We start from the raw sequence: 21762 nt of genomic DNA, 5'->3' as shown, positions 1-21762 counted from the left end.
AACCCCAAGATCCTTCAGTGCACAGACCGATGCTCTAACCACTTAGCAACACCAGCCAGGGCAGAAGGATTTAAAAAAAAAAATATCTATAACCCTGCCCATCCAACCAGAGACAATCTCTCATAACTCCTTGCTAAGAATTTCCCTGATTGGCAAACATGGAAATAGAGCGAAGAAACAGAACCTCACCATACAGTACCATTAGAAACTGACCCCTCACGGCCCTCTTTCCTTACCAGGAAATACACTGATTGCTGCAGCCCTGCTTTCAATGGCTGCCTCGTCGTTAACGTCACCAGTGCCCTCTGTGGGACGCTGGAGGTCGGGTGCCCTCCTCCTGGCCTGCTTCACACAGCGCAGCCATGGGCCTTGGAGCAGCGACATGGTGGCACATGACTTAGTTCTGGGTCAGGGGGCTGGGCCTGCAGGTGCTCACTGATTTGCCCTTGTGACCTTCCTGACATGTGACCACCACCACGGCTGGAGAAAGCCTGTTTCCCCACGGTGGGCTGGGGCTGGGGGTGGGGGTGGTTCTTCCTTAAACAAACAGAGTGGAGCACAAAGAAGAGAGCATCTGGAGGTGCTAGGCTGGCTTGGACTCCCAGCTCTGCCCTTTCCTGGGTGTGGGACCGTGAGCATGTGACCAGGCCTCTCTGAGGGTCAGTCCCCTGGTGTGTAAACCGGGGCCTTCCTAGCAATGCGCATAGGGTCTTTGTGTGGGCAGGGTGGACAGAGCCTGTCACCTGGGGCCAGGCCGACCTACCTCTGACCCTGGGCCAGCAGCCGCCGGCCTCTAAGTGTGACCTGTGGCCCCAGCTGTGTCGCAAGCAGGTTCCAGGCCCTGTGCCTCCCTTCCCGCCCTGATTCCAGAAACTTGTCCCCATCCGGGAGCTGCCTCAGCCAGTGCAGCAGCTACGCACTTAAGGAAGCTGGGCCCCGCCAGCCCTCGCGCAGTCCTGCTCATCCACCCCGACTCCAGGATGGGGGCCGCAGCCAGGGTCCTGCCCTCCCTGCTGCTGGGGCTGCTGCTCATGTCCTCCCTGGGGGCCCTGGGGGCCAACCCGGGCCTGGTCGCCAGGATCACCGACCAGGGCCTGCAGTATGGTAAGGAGCGAGGGCTGAGGGCTGGACGGGCCGACCCGCTTGGCACCAGGCTGCTCTGGTTCGGCGGTGCACAGACAGGGCTCTTTCTCTGGCCAGGCAGCCTTCCCTGCCAGGCGGCCCTGGCTCCCCTCTGGCCTCATCACCCGCCCAACCGCTGAGTCGCTCAGGCACTTACTTGTCTTAGCTGGGTTCCCGCCAGCCAACAGAGGCAGGATTTGGGTGCAAGTGGTTGATTTGGGAGTTGATTTCAGGACACACGGTAGGGGAGAGGCAGCAGGAGATGGGAGAGGGCAGAGGGCAGAGGGCAGGAGGGGGATGTTATTAAAACAGCTCCCACCCAGGGTCTACAACAGTCCCACTGGGGACATTCTTGGTAAAGTTTGAAGATTCGTGCCTGAAAACTAGAAGTCAGACTGTGGTTACCTCTGGCCAGTGAGGACCAGAAGGAGTAGGAGGGGGCTTGCAGGATGCTGGGAAGGTGCTGTCTGCCTCTCGCTGGGGTGGTGGTTACAGGTGTGCATCAAAGCTTTAAGATGACCTGGCAACCCCTTACGATTAGTGCCCTTTGGGTACTTGACGTATTTTATACTTCCATTGAATGAATGGGCAAAAAGTAGAAGTATTTTTTTAAAGATGCCAAAGCAATGCATCAGAATTCATCCATCCATGGAGCAAGGGATCTGGGGTATTTATACACTGCTCCCCACAGAACTGACCAAGGGAAGCTCCTTATGCATGGAGCCTTGATTGCCTAATCTATTAAATGGGGTGATAACATTCCCTCAGGCAAGGTTTAGGGGAGCCCAGACCAGCTGGGGGCAGAGAAAGAAGTCAGGGAAGTCTTCCCGAGGGGAGTGGGGGTGGGGGAGGTAGAAAGGTAAGTGGGGATCAGCCAGAGGCAAGGGGTCCCCCACTCTGCACAGGGACCGGCACAGGCTTCCTGGGGGGGGGGGGGCGGGTTGCACGTTGAAAAGGGGCAGACCGTTGGTCAACGGTGTAGGCATGTCCTCCTGGAGGACAGAACCCTGGCTGCCTCGTATTTCAGAACAAACAGAAGGTCCTGTTTCTACTGAAACCCTACATCAAGCAAGATTTGCCTTTGTCCCTTTCCGCGTGTGAAAGTGCCATGTTTACTTACCCGGTTCTCTGGCCTTGGACTTTTGGGTCCTCCCAGTATTTTAACTATAAAACCCCCCTCGCTGTTCCCGGCATTGCTGAGGCCTGCGGTGTGCCAGGCACCATGCTGGGTGCCTTTGATCCTCCCAGCCTTCTCCCCACTACCTCCCCCCCCCCCCCCCCCCCCCCCCCGTGTGCTCTGCAGGGGTTTCCTTTCATCCTCGTGCACCCAAGCAGGAAAATATGCTCACTGCGTTTTGACAGGTGGAGAAAGTGAAGGCTGAGGACTTGCTCAAGGTCACCCACCCAGCTAGAGAGATGCCAAAGCCTGGGTTCTATCCCTACAACCCTGGCAGTTTCTTCTACTCAGGCTGGATGCCGTGAAGGGACAGGAACCACCCACATGCGCACGCAGCCCTGCTCCCCTCCTGGAGCAGCTGACTCAGGCATTCTGTTTCCTCATCCATAAAATGGGCACGCAAGCCACCTGGTGTGCAGAAGGGCTCAGTAACCTGTAACTGGAATGAGCGTTAGTAAGGAAGTCGGCCTCTCTCCTCAGGTGGTGGGAGCCTCTGAAGGGACCGGAGGGGCGGGAGGCGGGCCAATGAGGCTGACTCTCAGCACCTTCCTGTCCGCAGTGGCCAAGGAGGGGCTGGTGGCCCTGCAGCGCGAGCTGCACCGCATCGAGCTGCCCGACTTCACTGGGGAGTTCAAGATCAAGCATGTTGGACGTGGGCACTACGAGTTCCACAGGTGGGGCTTCCTTCTGCTGGGGCCCCGAGCGGGCTGGGCGGGGGTGGGAGCCAGGAGAGGGAGGGACAGCCCAAGGATTGGGTCAGGACCCCTCGGGGACACACAGTGGCGTAGTTCCTCACCGAGCTCAGAAGGAAGTTCAGGGAGGGAACTGGCTCCTCTATTTGCTCATGAAACAAATATACATGAGGACATACTGACTGTGGACCTGAGCCTCAGTTTCCTTACCTGTGAAATGGGGATGACACTGCTACCTCCTGTGGGTAATAATAATCCAGGCTCCAGTCTGACCCTCTGGAAGGGAAGATAGACCCTAAACTTTAGATACAGTAGCCTTAGGGTTAGGGCTGAGGTTTGAACATCTGGAAGAGTCAAAGAAGGCTTTCCGGAGGAGGTGGCATTTGAGCTGGGTCTTCAGAGGCCCGGTGCATGGCATTCACGCCTGGGTAGGGTCCTTAGGCTTGGCCGGAGATCAGGGCTGACTGGGGCCTCCGGCTGCTGGCTGGGGCCTTCCTTCCTTCTTTGCCACTGACCTGGTGGTCAGTGCACGTCATAATAGTGAGTGATCGAACTCCCAAGGAGACACTTTGCATATTAGTTTTATATATATATATAGATGAGCAACTGGTGCTAAAAAAAAAAAAAAAAAAAAAAAAAGGGCATGAGACAGTGTTTGAGGGGCAGACAATGAAAGGAGGAGAATTGAGCCCACAGCTCCACAGCTCATCACTCCCTCCCTGCTCATGACCATTGTTTCCTTCTTTTATTCAGTCCATCAGCAGGGGTTTATTGAGCACCTATCTACTCATTCCCAGGCAAATAAAATGGAACTTGGCCATTCTCTTCCCACTGATGGTCACAACAGTGTGTCACCCTGGTTTGCTACCCTCGTGCCTTTTGGCATCTTTACTCCAGCTGTCCTTGGCCTTCCCTGAATCTGATCCCCACTCCCCACTCCCACCCCCACCCGCACACACACCTGAGTGTATTAGGGAGGGGATGGCAAGGGGAAGAAGGTGCAAACCCAGAGGGGTGTGTCCACAGGCCAAACTCAGATCCCACCCAGATTCATGGGATTTGTAGGCTCTGATCCTGAGTGTTTGACTTTGGGCAAATGCACCTCTTCTAGGAGTTTCTATTTCCTATTCTGTAAAAAGGGAACGAGAATAGTCCTGACCCCTCTGTGAGGCTAAGTGACGCAATGGGTTCAAGGTACCATGCACACAGCAGACACGTGGTAAGTGGGGGTAGCCAGACTCCTTCCTGAAGCAGACCTGCTGGCCCAGTCCCCACTGGGGAAAGGTAAAAGGCGAGATCAAGGCCCCTGCCAGGGCTGATGCTGCCCTCCGTGTCTCTCTCCTCAGCCTGAATATCCACAGCTGTGAGCTGCTAAACTCTGCTTTGACACCCCTTCCTGGCCAGGGCCTGAGCCTGTCCATCTCCGACTCCTCCATCAGGGTCCAGGGCAAGTGGAAGGTGCGCAAGTCATTCGTGTAAGTTTGCTCACTCCCAGTCTCTTGGACCCTTGGCCTTGGTCCCATTCTTCTCGGGTTCAAGGAATTCCTCACTCGTCAGAAGGCCACATGGTGGATGGAGGGAGTCCAAGGCCAGAGACTCTCTCCTCCTCCCCTCCCCGCCAGGTTCTAAGTCCTGGCTCTTGGACCAATCTCTTCTCATCTTCTGCCTCCCTGACGGGGTTACCCGTGAGCTAAGTGAGATAATACTGTGTTTTCTTGGTTTGCTTCCCCCAACAGCAGACCCTAAGGCTTCAAGTGGAAGTACTTTACCTGGGAAATGACCTAAGGAAGCACCCACAGGAGCGGGGGGAAGTGAGGCAGGAAGTGGAGGAAGACTCTCCTGCGACTCTCTGGGGACAGTATGGACAGGGCACCCCTCTGAGTTACCCCAACGCAGATAGGTGACCCGTCTTCCTATTTGACATCGGTCAAGGGAGGCTCCCCAGGCACTTTGAACCCCCACGGTCCTCGGATGGAAGGTGGGTTTGTCTGCCATTACGCAATATCCCAGACTCCAAGTGAAGTAGCAGAATTTTATTTTTCTCACACGTCTGGAGGTTGGGGGTCCGTGATGAAGGTGCCAGAAGTTCTAGTTTCTTCTGAGTCCGCTCTCCTTGGCTTGCAGATGGCTGCCCTCTATGAGTCCTCGCAAGGCCACCCCTCTGTGCATACTCCAGGCGTCTCTGCGTGTGTCCTCTTCTCACAAGGACACCCATCAGACTGGATTAGGGCCCATCCTAGTGGGCTCGTTTTAACTTAGTCACCCCTTGAGGCTCTGTTTCCAGTACAGATACATTCTGAAGTACTGGGGTTTTGGCCCTCTACCTATGGGCTGGGAGTGGGGCACAATTCAGCTTCTAAAAGAGGGCTGTCCAGTCTCTTCCGGGTCACCTGAGCATATTTCCATGTTGGACCTGCACTGTCTGTGCAGCAGCTTCTGCCACACGCCGTTACTGAGGACTTGAAAAGAGGCTGGGAATCTGTGTGAAACCCCACGTTTGAAGATTTTAGTACAAAAAAGAACACAAGGAACCTCACTAATAATTTTAGTTTGATTACATGTTAAAATGATAGTTGCACTTAATTACTCTTTCTGTTTGCCTTTCTTAACATGGCTACTAGAAAACTTTAATGACCAATGTGGTTCACCTTATATTTCTGTTGGACAACGATGCTTTAGCAAGATGCTCAGCATATTGTGCATAAATAGGTGATATATATATATATATATCACCTATTTATGCACATTCCTTCAATTCCATGAAAGAAATCAGACCACACTCTTCCGCCCTGGCTTTTTTCACTGAAGTATATTCAAGATCTCTTCATAGGAGCCTGTGAAGATCTACCTCACTTTTTTAACCTTTTAACCAATGTAATATTTTCATTGAGGCAAAATTCACAGACTATAACATTAACCATTTCAAAGTATATAAGTCAGTGGCATTGGTATATTTGCAACCACCACCTGTTGTCTCATTCTAAAACATTTTGTTACCCCAAGACATAATCTCATACCCATTGATCAGTCAGTCCTCATTTCCCCCTCCTCTACCCTCAGGTAACCACCTGTCTGCCTTCTGTCTATGGATTTGCCTATTCTGGACATTTCATATAGATGGAATGATACAATACGTGATATTTTGTGTCTGGCTTCTTTCACTTAGCATCATATTTTTGAGATTCATCACATTATAGCATACATCAGGACCTCTTTTTATGGATGAGTAACAGATTCATCACATTATAGCATAGATCAGGACCTCTTTTTATGTATAGACTACCTTTGCCTTTTTAAAAAATAATCCTCACCAGGGGACATGTTCATTGATTTTAGAGAAAGAGGAAGCCGGGAGAAACATTGATATGAGAGAGAAACATCAACTGGTTGCTTCCCATACATGCAACTTAGAATCGAATCCTCGAGCTTTTCATTTATGGGACAATGATCCAATCAACTGAGCCACACCAGCAGGGCTGGTCTTATTCTTTTTAAAGGCTGCATAGCATTGATGCCCACAACTCACGGAGCCTTCCCTACTAGTTGACCTATGGGTGGTTTTCTCTTTTTTTGCCATTACTCATGACAGTTCAGTGAGCTGCCCCACACATATATCTTGGCCAGAAGAGCCACAGAGTAAAGGCTTAGAAGTCAGGTTCCGGGGCCAAAGGTGTGTGTGTGATTAGGAGGGATCCCACAAATTTGTAATCCAGAGGTGTTCGCCCAGCTGTGATCACACCTGGGGCTTCTGTGGCCCATACCTTCACAAGCACAGGCGGTTAAAGCTTCAAAGGTTTCATCCATCTGAGAGGTGGAAGCTGGCACCATTGTGATTTTTATTCTTAATAACTTTCACCTGCTTATTCGCAGCCAAACTTCCTGTTCACATCTTTGATCTCTCTTTTCTTTTTGCTCGGTTTGTCCTTTCCTTATTAATTAGTATAAGCTTGTTCTTTGTGTATTAAGGAAATGAGCTCATATGCTAAAGAAATTAGCTCTGGCTCACTCATGATGCAGTTTTGTGGTTTGTTTGTTTTTTTTACTTTGCCTGTGGCACTTTTTGCCCACTAAAGTTTTAATTTTCTGTGCTGGCAAGTGTATGACCACTTCCTCAGTGGCTTCTGAGAGCCCTCGCCCATCCCTGACTATAAGCAGGCGAACCCAGGCTTTCTTATAGATCAAGCATGTCACACTCAAAGGCTAACATGGGCCAAGTAAACAAGGCATGCGGCCTGCAGGTCTCGAGTTTGACATGCTTGTTTTAGATCTTTTATGGACTTCTTTGTAATACATCTTTGCTTTGTAATAAATATTTGTAAAATTTTTTATGATTAAATTTTTGCTCCAGCTCCACTTGTTTTGGGATGAGACCTGAGCTTCTGATTCCCCCCTAATTGATGGCTGGTCTAGCCCGGGAATCCACCCATCCTCTCTCATCTCCTCCAGGAGGCTACACGGTTCCTTTGACGTGAACGTCAAGGGCATCACCATTTCCGTCAACCTGGTCCTGGGCAGCGAGCCCTCGGGGAGGCCCACGGTCACCGCCTCCAGCTGCAGCACCCACATCCGTGATGTGGAGGTGGACATGTCGGGAGATTTGGGGTAGGTCACCAAAGGGGCAGTGGTCTAGCCAGCCAGCGACCTGGCCTCTGACAAGCACAAAGGTCCAGGCGTAATGCCTGAGCCCGACGCGGCTGAGATGAACAGATTAACAGACGCAGATTCAAGCCAGAAGGACTGGTGAGCCATGTCCACCAGAAGTTTTCACAAACTACCTCAGGCAAATGAAATTCAGCTGTTGGAGGAACACCAGGGCTTTTGGCCAAAGAAGAGTTTATGAAAAACATGCAAGCCTTTGGGCAAATGTCTTTCAGTGGGATGACCTTGATTAGGGGAATGTGGATTTTTTTTTTTAAATGTATCTTACTGATTTTTTACAGAGAAGAAGAGAATGGGAGAGAGAGAGTCAGAAACATCAATGAGAGAGAAACATCGATCAGCTGCCTCCTGCACAGCCCCTACTGGGGATATGCCCACAACCAAGGGTACATGCCCTTGACTGGAATTGAACCTGGGACCCCGAAGTCCGCAGGCCAACTCTCCATCCACTGAGCCAAACTGGCCAGGGAAAGAAATGTGGATTCTTGAGCCCCTCCCCCAAATCTACTGAATTTGCTTGGGGCGCAGCAGGGGCTGGGATGCCAGATGCCCTGAGCCAGTGGGTGTGCTGGGAGCTGGGACTCTGGGACACAGCAGGTACCACACTGCGGCAGGGAGGGCTCCCTCGGGAACTGGCCTGCCGGAGGCCAGGGCCTGGCCACCCACTGACACTGTTGGTTCAGTGGCACACAGATGACCATGCCCTGTGCTCTGTTCCCCAGGTGGCTGCTGAATCTCTTCCACAACCAGATCGAGTCCAAATTCCAAAAAATACTGGAGAGCAAGGTAAGAACGTCAGAGCTGCCCTAGCTGGTTTGGCTCTGAATTGCGAGCTCAATCCCGTGTGTGTGTGTGTGTGTGTGTGTGTGTGTGTGTGTGCGCGCGGGGGGTGGGGTGGGGGGGCTGGGTGGCGGGGGGGGGGGGGCGGCGTGCAGGAGGCAGCCAATCAATGGTTCTCTTTCATCACTGATGTTCCTATCTCCCTCTCCCTTCCTCTCTGAAATCAATAAAAAGTAAAATAGAAAAAAGAATGTCAGAGCCACACAAGGGCGGGCTCAAAGTCATAAGTAGACCCAAGGCCCAGAGAGAACAGATCACCTGCCGCAGGTCGCAGAGTGGGTGGGTAAGCTGGGCCAACACGTAGGTCTCTGGGCTCTGAGTCTGTCCTGTGAAGCAGAGAATGGTTAGATGCTTGGCCAAGCGTGGGAAGCAGAGGCCAAGCAGACGCCCGCCCCGCCCTCTGCTTGGTCTTGCTCCCCGGCCCCCACTGCCCCACCAAGGCCAAAGGGAAAAGCAGCACTTAGACGCCTGCAGCAGCTGCGCAGGAAACTTCAAGAGCGTGTGAACCAGGTGAGAACCCGGCTCCTGCCTGGGCAAGCTCATGAGCACCTGCCTTGGGTGGGAAGGCAGCGATGGTGTCAGTTTTTCCCATTTAAAAAATTATGTGAAATCTCGAAATTTTTATATCTCTGGCCAAAACAAAAACGTTTCACTCCCATTCAGAGGTATCGTACGCCTGGAGCTGTGTCTGTAGCAGGGTGTGCCTGGTAGGTACTGTAGGAGGAAAGAGGAAAATACACACATTTCTATCCCTGCACCTTGGCCCAAGTTCTGCTTTGGCTCTGAGTGCCCCCTAGTGGTTGAATAGGAATAGCAGGCATCCCCACAGATGGGCATGGCAAGCTGCATTCCGTGCCTTTTCTTCTTCTGGGGTATTGGGGTCGAGGTGAGTTTGGGAAACACGCAAACCTGCTTCTCCAGCACCTCACTGCCATGTTGTAATGAGTCAGAGGAAACAGGGAACAATGACCAACCCAGACAACCTGTTAAGGGATGACATTTGGAAGTATCTATTGTACATTAAATATACACTTATTTAGATGGCTAAATCTATGTACCATTTAGTCCTGCTCTTGCCCTCTAAATTCCGGGAGTCCAGGCTGTTCAAAAGAGCTGTCTGTAATGGTGGAGCTCAGGGCAGGGCCTCCGGCCGATGTCCCCTCATCAGGCTGTGCAGAGGACTCCCCATCTCAGAGGTCCAGCCCTGGGATCGACTGTGGAAGGTCTGATTGGTCCCTGTTGGGGTCCATGTAGGGACTTAAGTGTCTCTGATTATTTCTGCTTGTTCAGTGCCTGGTATATAATAAGTACTATATGTTTTTATAAAATCAACGATCAATGCGCAAATATGTGAAATGCGACTAAAGCAATTAGCACAGCACCAGCCCAAAGCCAGGGAACTCACCCAGGCTTTCTCTCCCATCCTTTCAGATTTGCGAAATGATCCAGAAATCGGTGACCTCTGACCTACAGCCTTATCTCCAAACTCTTCCAGGTAGGGTGTGCCCCCCCTCCCCCGCCGGACAGTTTTTTATGATTAATTCATATGAGAGCATATATGTATCTTACAAAATCTTAAGTGGGACAGAAGTATAGAAAGTAAAAATTAAAAGTCTCTTTTTCTCCTCAAATTTTCTTCCAAGAGGTAACCTCTGTGTTGGGTATATTTTCTTTGCATATACAAATCATATACATATAAATATACATATACATATACACATATACACATACATATACACATATACATGTGCATATGAACATGCATTCATATATATTCTTTTGTTCATGAATGTAGATGCATATGCATAATTGTGAGTAATATTAATGTATACAGGATAGGCATTGTTCTTGTGTAACTTGTATATGTTGAAGATCTTTCTATATAAATTGATCTCATTTTTAAAAAATCTCTTTGTGGAAGTTAATAGAGAAAAGTGCTCCCATTATAAGAGAGCAACTCAAAGAATTTTCACAAACTGAACACATCTATACCAGCTCCCAGATCAATATACAGAATATGATTGCCCTCAAGGGCAACCACTACTCCGACTTCTACCAGCAAAGTTTTGTTTTGCATTTTGTCCATGGATGGAGCCTTGCAGGACTTAAAGTCTTTTACCAAGGCAAAGGCTTTCTTTGTTCAACCTTAACGTGACTCTGACCCCTATCGCTGCATGCAGTGAGCTCACTCATTCTCCTTGCTGTGGAGTATTCCACTGAGTCAGGTCCCTCCCTTTATTTGTTCATTCTACTGCTGAAGGTCACTTGGTAGTTTCAGTTTTAGACCATTATGCATAGCACTGCTGTGAATAGTCTAGCTCATAAACGCATGTCTCTGGGTTACACCAGGAGTGAAATTGCAGGCTCACCTGGTATGCATACTTTCACACTACCAGAAACTGCCAACAGCTTTCCAACAGAGTTGTAACAGAACTCATTTTAGTAGCTGTGTAGCAGTCCCTCCTAAGGCTGTGACTTCATTTATTTATTAAGTCCCCAGACTCTGGGCCTGCAAGTGTGGTGCCCTTTTTTGCTATTACCCATATGGGGAAGGAGGCACCTCACCCGTCCTCCTTGCCTGCACATGTGAGTGTATCGTGGAACAGTCCTCAGAAGTGGAGACCCTGGGTCCAGGATGCACATGTAAAGCTTGTGGCTTACTCCCTGACAAGTAGCCTGAGGTGTCCTCTGATAGCCTGGTCCCCATGCTCACTGGTGGCCATCCCCCTCCAGGGGAGGCCAGGCGGGCACCGACAACGCTGTGTGAGATATAGACCCCCTGCTCCTCCAGGCGTTAGCGGGGAGAGTCTGAGCCCTCCGGACATGCTGACCTTCCTGGCTAGTTGGTTTGTGTCCATAGGAGGCCAGTTTCCCTTTGGTTGTAAACTTGGGGAGCAATACTCTTGGTTAGAGAATTCTCTCCATGGTGTAGCTTTCTTGGCATGAAGCTCCTAGTACGGATGGGCTGCCAGACCTGGGCTCCTCTCGCCCTCAGGGTGAGTGTGTGTGTGTGTGTGTGTCCCCGGAACCCTCTCAAGCTCAGGCAGAGCACACCCTCCCCTGTGGCTAATCCACTTGCAGGACAAAAGGCCCTGGCTGGTCTCTTTCTTAGGAAGCAGCTGGGTTGGGTGGAGGATCTGGAGGCAGAGGATCAGGGCAGGGGGCCCTGAAGAATGTCACCGGAATGTAGGTCAGCCAGAACCCTCACCCCTTCTCCTTGTCTGGCTTCTAATTCTGCCCCTCCCCTGGTTCACAGTCACAACAGAGATCGACAGTCTTGCTGACATTGACTACAGCTTAATGGAGGCCCCTCGGGCAGCAGCCCAAATGCTGGACGTGATGTTGAAGGTGAGGGTCCTGGAGCTGGGGCTTGGGTGGGTCCTGCCTCACGGAGGCATTCGTCCCTCGGGACCAACTCTTTCTTGGAGCCTCCTGTCCGCCTGGTTCGGCTCTGTCCTCATCTCCCTGTGATTCCAGCTCTGTCCTCATAGCCACATGGTTCCAGCTTGTTGAGGGCGGGGCAATCTGGAGTGGTGGGGAGTGTTCCCAAGCCGGGCTCCTCTCACAAATGTCTGAAAACTTCTTGGCTGTAGCTCCTCCTCCCTCCCCTTCCTCTCCTTCACCTTGCCCACCGTGCAGAGGAGGCCAAACAGAAGGTCTGGTCATAGGTCTTGTGGGTTAATACACCAAAGGTGGTGGGCGTTTTGTTAAGGGATTCTGGACAAGCAACACTTCAGGAAAGGAAAGACCCAAAGGAAAACTGAAAGATGAAGCAGAGGGGCCGGACCAGAATATAGGCTTTATTGAGGGAGTGTACCCCTCCTGACTGCCTTCCAGAGGGGAGAGAGCAGGAGGAGGCCCCTCCGTTTCATCTTTCAAAGACGTCTTTAATGGCGGAGTTTTATGCAGTGTCTCTAGCCAGTAACTCCCCTACTCCCGCCATCAACCTGTGAGGGTGACTACCTAGCTCAGAAGTCCCGCCTGAGGCAAACTTTGGAAATCCAAATGGACCTTGTTTCCTCTCTCCAGGCTGAAATTTTTAACCATGATCATCGCTCTCCAGTTCCTTTCCTTGCTCCTGTCATGAGCCTTCCTGAGGAGCACACCCGCATGGTCTACTTTGCCATCTCTGACTATGTCTTCAACACAGCCAGCCTGGTGTACCACGAAGCAGGGTACCTGAACTTCTCCATCACAGATGACATGGTAAGGCTGGGGACAGAATGATGCTGACAAAGGATGGTGTAACCTGGCTTCCCTTCCTTCTTTCCCTGCAATCACAAGACCTAGGTTTGGCTCCTGGCCTTGTCACAACGTGGTCTCTGGCCACTCCCTTCACCTCTCTGAGCTACAACTTCCTCACCTGTGAAACTGGTTAATCATGGTCCCCACCTATCAGGGCATTGCGAGGGTTCCATGAAATGGGGGTATGGGGGTGGGGGTGTAACAACACATCTGGCACAAGGCCTAGCATATAGTGAGCACTCGATAAAACATGGTTATGTGATCCTGTCTGCAAGAGGAAGGACGGCAGTGCTGGTGGGATGGGTGAGTCAGATGTGATGATGGGAGGAAAAGTCACTCCCGTCATTCACCAGGTGGACCCGGATTTATCACCAGGGAAACTGGATAATCCAAATGGGATCACTCTGTGTTTCCCGCCACCCTGACATTGTTCAGGGGCAACAAGAGCTGCTGGAAATAACCTTCTGAAACCCAGAAATATGAAAGACGTGATCCACTGTAAAATCTAGTATCCCTTATACAAAGCCACATTTGAGAAAGTTGTTTTAGAGGTAAATGCTAGGAGAACTTTGTTTCTCCTTTTTACCACGAGTCACTAAATCATATTCCTTTTTACTGTGGCTACAAGGAAGCTCCCAGGCAGATATTTATGGGTCCAGTGTCTTCCTAATTTGCTTTATTTTTAACTTGGTCTTTATTTACTATTCTATGTAACTGTATGCATTTCATTCTCTAAAATATATATATTTTTAAAAACATCAAACTATCAAAGTGAGAGAAATTGTGAATTAGAATAACAAATTTAGACTGAGGAAAGGGGGAGAGAATAAAACCCAGACAAGCAAGCCACAAAGTCTTCCACAGTTGTTATAAGAAAGAATTTAGATTTTGAGCTTCCTGGCAGCCAAAGTGAAAATGAAAATTATACTAACATATTTTCCCTGGCCCCAGTCTTTTTTTTTTTTTTTTTTTTTTTTGGTCATAATTTATTACTTCACTGATGTAAATCAGGCAGAAAGGAAAGAAGGTGCACCATTATGACTGCAAATCTCACTGTCATGAACCCTTTGAGTGGGTCCTGCATGTCACCTGTACCCCAAGGAGAGCAGAGAGTACCCACAGTCTCATGTACCCCTGTTAACAGAAGGACAGGCATCTTGTCACTGCCATGGTAACCCTGGGCATTCGTGAAGTTCCAGTCCGAAACACCAACCACCTCTCCCTCTCTGGTTAGATCTTCGGTTCTGGAAGAAGCACCCTAAAACTTCTTTGCATCTCTTCACTGCAGGTTCCACCAACCTCCAACATCCGACTGACCACCCAGTCCTTCCGGGCCTTCATCCCCCGGGTAAGGCTTCCCTCGGTCCTCGGTAGTGCAGGCCAGCCTTCAGGGGTCTCCTCTCAGCTTGACCAAGTGTCAGAAGATGAGCAATGAGACCCTAAGTGAAGGCCAGAGGGCTGCAGGCTTTGGGACTTTCTTCCTTTCAAAGCCCCAATAGCACAGGCCTGAGCCCCGGGTTCTCCTGGGACCACAGGTTGCCTAGCCTTACTGGTGCCATCTGAGAATCCCAAGCAATGCCATTATGACCCATGCACAACGGAATACAACACTTGGGTGCTGTCACTGATCTAACCCTACTGGGGATCAAGTTGTATGTAAGATTTTGCCATGATAATGACCACTCTCTGTGTTCATGGAAAGGTATCTTGACCACTAAGAGAAAAAGGCACAGAGCATTTTATGGGAATAAAGTCCACCAGAAAGCATGCTCAGAGTTATCTGTCTTTCCCCAGGCTCTCCCGGCAAACCCGTGTGTTTCCTTCTCTTGACATAATCTCCCCATTCTGCCCCCAGATAACCAAACGCTACCCCAACATGAAGTTGGAGCTCCAGGGAAGAGTGGTCTCTGCCCCCATCCTGAACTTCAGCCCTGGGAACCTGTCCTTGGCCCCCCAGATGGAGATTGAGGGCTTTGTGCTCCTGCCTAACTCTGCCAAGGAGCTCATCTTCCAGCTTGGCGTGGTAAGGTTTGCTTCTGTAAATGCTGTTCCTTTTGCCCGTGTGCTTTTCCCTCCCTCATTACTGGTCCAATTCCTTCAGATTTCAACTTGACTATCACTTCCTTAAAGAGGCCTTTTTTTCTTTTTTAAAGTATTTTTTTTTTTTTTATTGATTTCAGAGAGGAAGGGAGAGAGAGGGGGAGATAGAAACATCCATGATGAGAATCATGGATCAGCTGCCTCCTGCAAGTCCCTCACTAGGGATCAAGCCCACAACCCAGGCATGTGCCCGTGACCAGAATCGATCCTGGACACTCAATCCACTGAGCCAAACCGGCCTTTCTTGATTACTCTTACCCCAATGCATCTTAGGCTCCTTGTCATTTTTCTCTTGTAGCACCCTATTATTTTACTTCATTACATTTATTACGAATATACTTATGCAGCTGTTTGCAAGTTTATTTGTTTAATGTATTTATCTCCCACAGACTCCCACAGAGTCTGGGCTACTGTGGAAAGGAAGGTATAGGGGTCTTTGACTGTTTGCTCTGCACCTATAAGGCTGACCCCTGAAGACTACATTTCCCAGGATCCCTGGCAGCACTCTGACATTCAGCTATCTCAGCCAATCGTAGGCAATATTAAGAGAATGGAGAGCAGGAGGAAGGAAGAAGCAGAGTATTTTTTCCTCTCTGTGTCTAGGACAGAGATGGGAAGTGGCTGTCTCCTCCATGGTGGCTTCCATGACCCCAGCTCTCTCTGTTCTGGTCTTGAGGTGGAAGTAGCTTCCTGCCTCTGTTGATCCCTGAGTTGCCACTTCAACTCTATTTATTTTTTGGCTTTTCAGCAGTTCCATCAGTTGTATAACCAAGTCCCCGGATTACATTCCCTCTGAGTTAAGCACTGAGAGAGTTCCTCCCTCCCTGGTGGGCCCTGTCTTCTAGAGAAGGGATTCTGAGCTTTTGGGGGCTCTGGCTCACTGGGCGGGGAATTTTTATCTTTTCTTTTAGGTTTGAAACTCAACAAGACAAATTTCTGGAAGGGTAATTGCACCCAAACGCTATATCTACAATTTGATATTGTTATGAAAATTTTTGTCATCAATATATTTTAAATGAAAATATAATCTATTATTTCTGTCATGATTATTAATTGAGCACTTTAGAGATCTCCAGGGACAGGCACTCTACAGTTGCTCTCAGTCGTCTGTTCAACGTTTACTTGTTCTCGTAGTCAACAATTTCAAGTAAAAATGTTCAAGTTCAAACATCCAGCACCTACAGTGAACCTTCTAGGACTCTATAGTCTACTAGGGGAGTTCCTGCTTTAATCCATTGAGCTGTTTACGTAGAGAAGACAGCTGGTCCTCATAGTACGTGACAGCCTCCCTCACCTGTTTCCTTCCCCTGCAATCTCCAGACCACTAACCTCTCTGCCGCGTTGACCTTCAACACCAGCAAGATCACTGGGATCCTGAAGCCAGAAAAGTAAGTCAGCCTCCCATCCACATGGGGGTGCTCAACCAGGCTTACTCTGTCTGGTTGGTGCTCACTGATTCTCTGTAAGGAGGTGGGGATGTGACCAAATCCTCCGGTCAATTTTAGGGGCCCAACATTCAAGAGGGAAACTTTCATCTTGCCCCAGTTAGTCAAATTTTTTAGCCCTTCTGGCCCTGCTTTCACCAACTTCCTTTCTACCCAAGCCCCATTACTTCCAATCTTCTACAGAATGTATTAATACTGCTTTTTCTTAATCTATGAATTTTAGACATCAGCTATACTGACTTCCTAAAGTGATAAAGATTGAGCTCTTTTACACTACCCACCTCCCCTCTTTGAGTCTTTCCAATAAGGTGATATCATTGTTTTTAGCTAGTCATCTTTTTCACTCCTGCCCCTACCTCACCCTTGGCCATGAGCCTTCTCAAGCCAGTGCCTCCTCCTTTCCAGTGAACGCTACATGGCTTAGGTATCCTTTGGGCATAATAACCACAACTCTGAACCATTTCTGATCCATTGTAGGGTACAAGTGGAACTGAAAGAATCTAAAGTTGGACTATTCAATGTAAGTTATTGTTTTTGTTTATCAAATAATTGGCGTATTGATTAATTCAGAGTGTTTCCTAAGCAATGTTATGGTGTCCAAGCACAGAAAAGAGAAAAGGAGAAAAGCTATTCTATGCTCTAGAAAAGTGCAGAAGCTCTCAAGGACATAAAACCTAGGGCAGAGCAAAAGCTACATCCCAATATAAGACAATACATAATTAAATCTCTTATCAGACCAATTTTTTTAAACTGCAAGGAATAGAAAGCCAACTAAAAATGTCTTCAGCATATGAGAGGACTATACAGAATCATGTGATTAAAAAACAAAGACAATGAAGACTACTAAGGCTAGAGATTCCAGGCATAGCTGGATCCAGGTGCTCAAATTAATGCATCAAGAATCTCCATCTTTCTGTTTTCTTTTCAGTGTTGGCTTTATTCTCAGGGGGGGTTATTCCCATTGGTGAAAAAACCCTAAATTTCCTGTGGTTTCATTAAAAACACAAAATCCCTGTGCTAGCTCCTATTAGATCAACCTTAGCCATGTGCCCATTCTTTAGCCAATCACTATGGCCAGACATATGACAAGGCCCCTCAGCCAAGGCTGGGTTTCCTGGAGCCAGAATTTTTAATCCCCAATGGTATGGACTGACATTGGGAAAGGCATTCCCTGGAGGAAAATAGGGTCTTGTATTAAAACAGGAGAAATTAATTGCTGGGCACACAAAATGAAGAGATGATTTCCACCAAGAGAAAAAGGTAGTGAAATAGCCCCCTATTAAAGGAGGAAAGAGAATGGAAAGATTGGTGCAGGCTGGAGCAATCATGGGGGAATTTCTGAAAAGAGAGAAGGTGGCATGATGGCAGCTGCTCCTCACAGGCCAAGGAGGAGATGGGACGACTTGAACTTGCACTGGTTGTTTTCCTCTTCACCGTCCCCAAGGACACTGGCCTCCTCTGACCACGCTCACCCTGTTCTCCTCTCCCAGACTTTCCCTAAGTACTTCTGAAGAGGAAATAAACCTATGAAGTGTGGAGAGACACTGTGCACAAGGACCCCAAAGAAAGACTCCTTTCAGAGAATAAAGTGATAATGACACACTAATATTGTATCTGGGCCTAGCATGCAAAATGTTCTATAAAGTAAAACTTATGTAAAGGTTCACAAAAAATATTAATATTTTGGAATGTGATTAAAAAAAAAAAAAAGCCAGAACTATAGAATCAGATAAATCTGGATTCAAATTCTGACCCTGCAGCCCAGTGTCTAACAGCCACTTTCATTCTGACAGCCTCAGTTTTCTTATCCATGAAATGTGGACATTGTTGTCAACATAAAGGGGTTCTTGTAAAGACTGAAGCAGATATATATAATGCTCTGAGTCCTACACCTAGCACATAGTGAATGTTAAAACGTGTGTGTTTTAAATTTTTTTTATTACACAAGTAATTCAGGAAAACATTCTCACTGTAAAAAAATTTTTTTTGAATATTTAAGTCAAGGCTAAGCCAAACTGTGATGATCTTCCTAGAGGAAAGATGGTTGGGTGTACAGTCTTCCAACATTTTTCTCTTTTTGCACACATATACATGTACATCTTGATGTAGGTATCTATCTGAAATTTGCTTTTTCCAAGTCTTTTGCTATGTCAGCGCACACCATACCCTCTCACCTCCAGGGTGGCTGTTGGAGGTTTATTGGTGGGCAATATGGCGCACTGGTCAGAGTGTTCTCTTCAGGTGGAGAACGCTGTGACCAGGTGAACAGGGGCCACATGTGCCGTTTTCCTGTTCTCCACCAGGTGGAGCTGTTAGAGGCGCTGCTCAACTACTACACACTCAACACCCTCTACGCGGAGATCAATGGTAAATATCACTACGGATTTCTCCAAGTCAAGAGTGACACTGCTTTGGGGCTGGGGGTGGGGAGAGAACTGGGCTTGGAGTTGGGAAACAGGGTTCCCCTGCAGGCTGTGAGACCTTGGGCGAGCCACTTCCCTATGAGCCTCAGGGGTCTGTCTTTGCAATGGGAGTGCTGAAGTCTACCTCACCTCTCGCCAGGGCTTAAGGAAGGCTGGGGACTGGGGCAACAATTCAGAGCTCAGGAAACCCCTTCTAAGAGAAGAAGAGACTCACAGAAGTTCCCCCCCTGAGATGGCAAGGAAAAGACTAGAGACCAACTTAAAATAGAGAGCACAAGGCAGCCCCCTCTAAATTCACATTTCTGATTCAGTTGCCAACACCCTTTAAACATTGAAGCATAAAGACCTAAGCCCTGTTTCACTTGGCTGCAATAGAAAGCAAGATGGGGGTGGAGGGCAGATGCCCACAGCTTCTTATCATGAGTGCATCCCGCCCCAGGCCTACCACTCCTTCCAATAGCCTCATGGCGGCGAGCTCGGGCTCCTGTAGCAGCTTCCTTCCTGGGGTTAAGTCCCCGTTTGACCCCTTTCTAGCTGTGTGAGCAGGGGCAAGTTCCTTGGCCACTCTGTGGCTCAATTTCCTTATCTGTAAAAGGAGAATAATAATCATATCTACCTCACAGTCTTTGGTGATAATTAAATGAGACTGTGCGGTGTATAGAGTTTGCACAGAGGCCTCTTTTTAAAAAAAAAAAAAAAATTCTTTGTCTATAATTGCTATTAACAAATCTCTCTCAATGTTGTGCCTCCACCTCCAGCTAAATTGGCATTAGGCTTCCCTCTTCCTCTGCTGAAGCGTATTCAGCTCTACGACCCTGTCCTCCAGATCCACAAGGTGAGTGGGCTCCGGGGGCTCTGGGGGTTTGGGGAGGGGGCTGTTTCGCTTTCCAGGTTCAGAGGCCAAAGCTCAGCGTGTGAGGCCCTGCCCAGCCCTGCAGCTGGGAAGGCCAGGCCAGGACTGGGGTGGGATGCCACATGCCATGGAGCCATCCACCTGTCCTTCCAAAGTGGCACTCACTCCTGTGGGAGCGGGAGGCAGTGACACCGTCAGTGCTAAACTGCCTTCTCCCCCTCGCCGTGAGTGACCTGGGGCAGCCGCAATACCAGCTCCTTTTTAAATACTGTAATCCTGGACATGCCAGCAGGCCGAGTGCTAAGCCACTTTTGTAAACTTTCTTCTATATTCTTAAGTGGAAGAGCTTTATTATAAATATGTGTTTGGTGTGTCCCCCCTCATAGGCCATTATCCCCACATACACCCACCGTTTGAATTTTAATATCCTTCCTTCAGTGTTTTTTATTTCGCTAAGTTTGAAAAACTTGTGTTCTGAATAGTTGCATTGCTAGTGCTCCTAAATGTTTTCTTTTTTTAATTTTTGTTGCAATCTAGTCCCCAACCCCCCCACCTAGTATTTAAGAACTGCCTCAGCCATCAGATGGACCATAATTAACTGAACTATTTTAGGACCAAGGAATATATCTAGTCCTTCACTATTCTCTCCACTGTTCTGATCGAGCATTTTACGGTCCATCTGTGCCTCCCAGTCGAGGGTATCCCCCTGGGAGAGCATCGGTAAGGTGGGATGACTGGGATGGAGATGCTGCGTTGTGCTTGGCACAGCATCCACATCCAGCAAACAGCAGCTGCGAAGAGAGCGAAGGGCAGCGGCGAGGTCAATGACACACTGGCCAACTGGCAGATTTGAAAGTCCAATCTCCACAAGTCTTTTGGGCGCTGAGATACTCAACACCCAACTTTGTTTGGGAGTTTACAAGGAGTCAGACAGATGGTTGTTCCAAGCAAAGACTGAGCGACAATTCATGCAGCTGACCCCAGTTTTCTCCTCTGTAAAATGGGGTTTGGCCCATAGCCTACTGGGCTCCTGGGACAGTACGAGGCCAAGTACGAAAGGGTCTAGCTCAGTGTGGCACGGGAAGTCATCGGGAGGTGTATTATGTGCTGCCTTATTCATTAGAATTCTGAGCTCCATTCTGTCCATTCGTTTGACACCCAAAGGCAGGGCATGTCTCCCCGTGAGGAGGACTAGGACTTTGCCTTGAGTGCAGCATCCCTGCCCCTTTGGGTGATGGAAACCTACGAGGAAGTGGGAGCGGAAACCCTGGCCGCTCACCGTATTGCATGATTTGCCAAGGAGAGGACATTTAGGTGACACAGGGGATAGTTATGAGGCCTGCCCGGAAGCAGCAGCTTGGGGAATGGCAGATAAATCGCCGCTCAGAGGAGGTCACTGGCAAAGCTGTGCTTTACGGAGGCCTTGGGGACGGAGGCACACGGGCGATTTATGTACTGACCTGGTTTCCGGTAGAGCTTGTGTTTCTGCAGACATGGGCCTCCTTTTAAATCACAGAAGCATCGTTTTGAAGCAGAGGATGTGTTTGCCATCCTGCTCTGTCCTGTCTCCCCTAGGACTTCCTGTTCTTAGGCGCCAACGTCAAGTACCTGAGAGGTTGAGACAGATGGGCTCGGAGGCTGCAGCGGGGCCAGCAGGGGGCATCTCCAGATGTGCAGGCTGTTCCCAGAGACTCTGGGAGGATGAAGACTTCTCGGTTCTCTCAGGGCGGTCTGCCTGGCCTCCACCCCACACTCCTCTTCAACGCAGGACTTTACTTCCTCCGCCAGGATGGACCATCGTCCTCTCTGGCCTGTACGATCATCAAGGGCAGGCGCCGACTTTTCTATTCACTGTCTGATCCCCGTGCACAGTGCTGACACGTAGTGGGTCCTCAATAAATATTTACTGAACGATTCGCTGAGGGAACCACCTGGTCCTCCCTACTGCCCGCGGGGTCTTTGGCTGGTCAGTCCCATCGGTGGTCTCCAGGGCGTGACCCTGACCACACTCCCCTCTCCCATCCCCCGCTGCTGTGGGGAACCTCAGGGAGAGAAGAAGGGGTTCCCCGCTCAGCCCTGACCTGGCACTGGTGCCCGCTCTCCTAAGGGGCTTGTCCATCTCGGTTTATGGGGAATTTTAATCTATGCCTCCCAGCCCCCTCACCTCTTGCCTGCTGCAGACACAGAGCCAGTGCGTCTCCCAGAG

The 21762-nt window shown here is 49.3% G+C and overlaps 1 protein-coding gene across 1 annotated transcript; it reads left to right on the top strand.

Moving 5' to 3' along the window:
* The first annotated feature begins 853 nt into the window (after positions 1–853).
* LOC118708038 (lipopolysaccharide binding protein) lies at positions 854–21483 on the top strand. The gene is made up of 15 exons (XM_036418954.2): positions 854–1104; positions 2859–2973; positions 4338–4466; positions 7438–7593; positions 8373–8436; positions 9922–9985; positions 11747–11838; positions 12520–12696; positions 14024–14083; positions 14591–14758; positions 16156–16223; positions 16758–16800; positions 18584–18647; positions 19462–19538; positions 21132–21483. The coding sequence occupies exons 1-15, from the start codon at positions 981–983 to the stop codon at positions 21174–21176; spliced, it is 1446 nt and encodes a 481-aa protein (XP_036274847.1). The 5' UTR covers positions 854–980; the 3' UTR covers positions 21177–21483.
* The last annotated feature ends 279 nt before the right edge of the window (positions 21484–21762 follow it).

The sequence above is a fragment of the Pipistrellus kuhlii genome, unplaced genomic scaffold (assembly GCF_014108245.1).
Source record: "Pipistrellus kuhlii isolate mPipKuh1 unplaced genomic scaffold, mPipKuh1.p scaffold_m20_p_6, whole genome shotgun sequence".
In the NCBI taxonomy this organism is placed as follows: domain Eukaryota; kingdom Metazoa; phylum Chordata; class Mammalia; order Chiroptera; family Vespertilionidae; genus Pipistrellus; species Pipistrellus kuhlii.
Note: the sequence above shows the minus strand (reverse complement) of the source record. Positions and strands in the feature narration are given on the sequence as shown.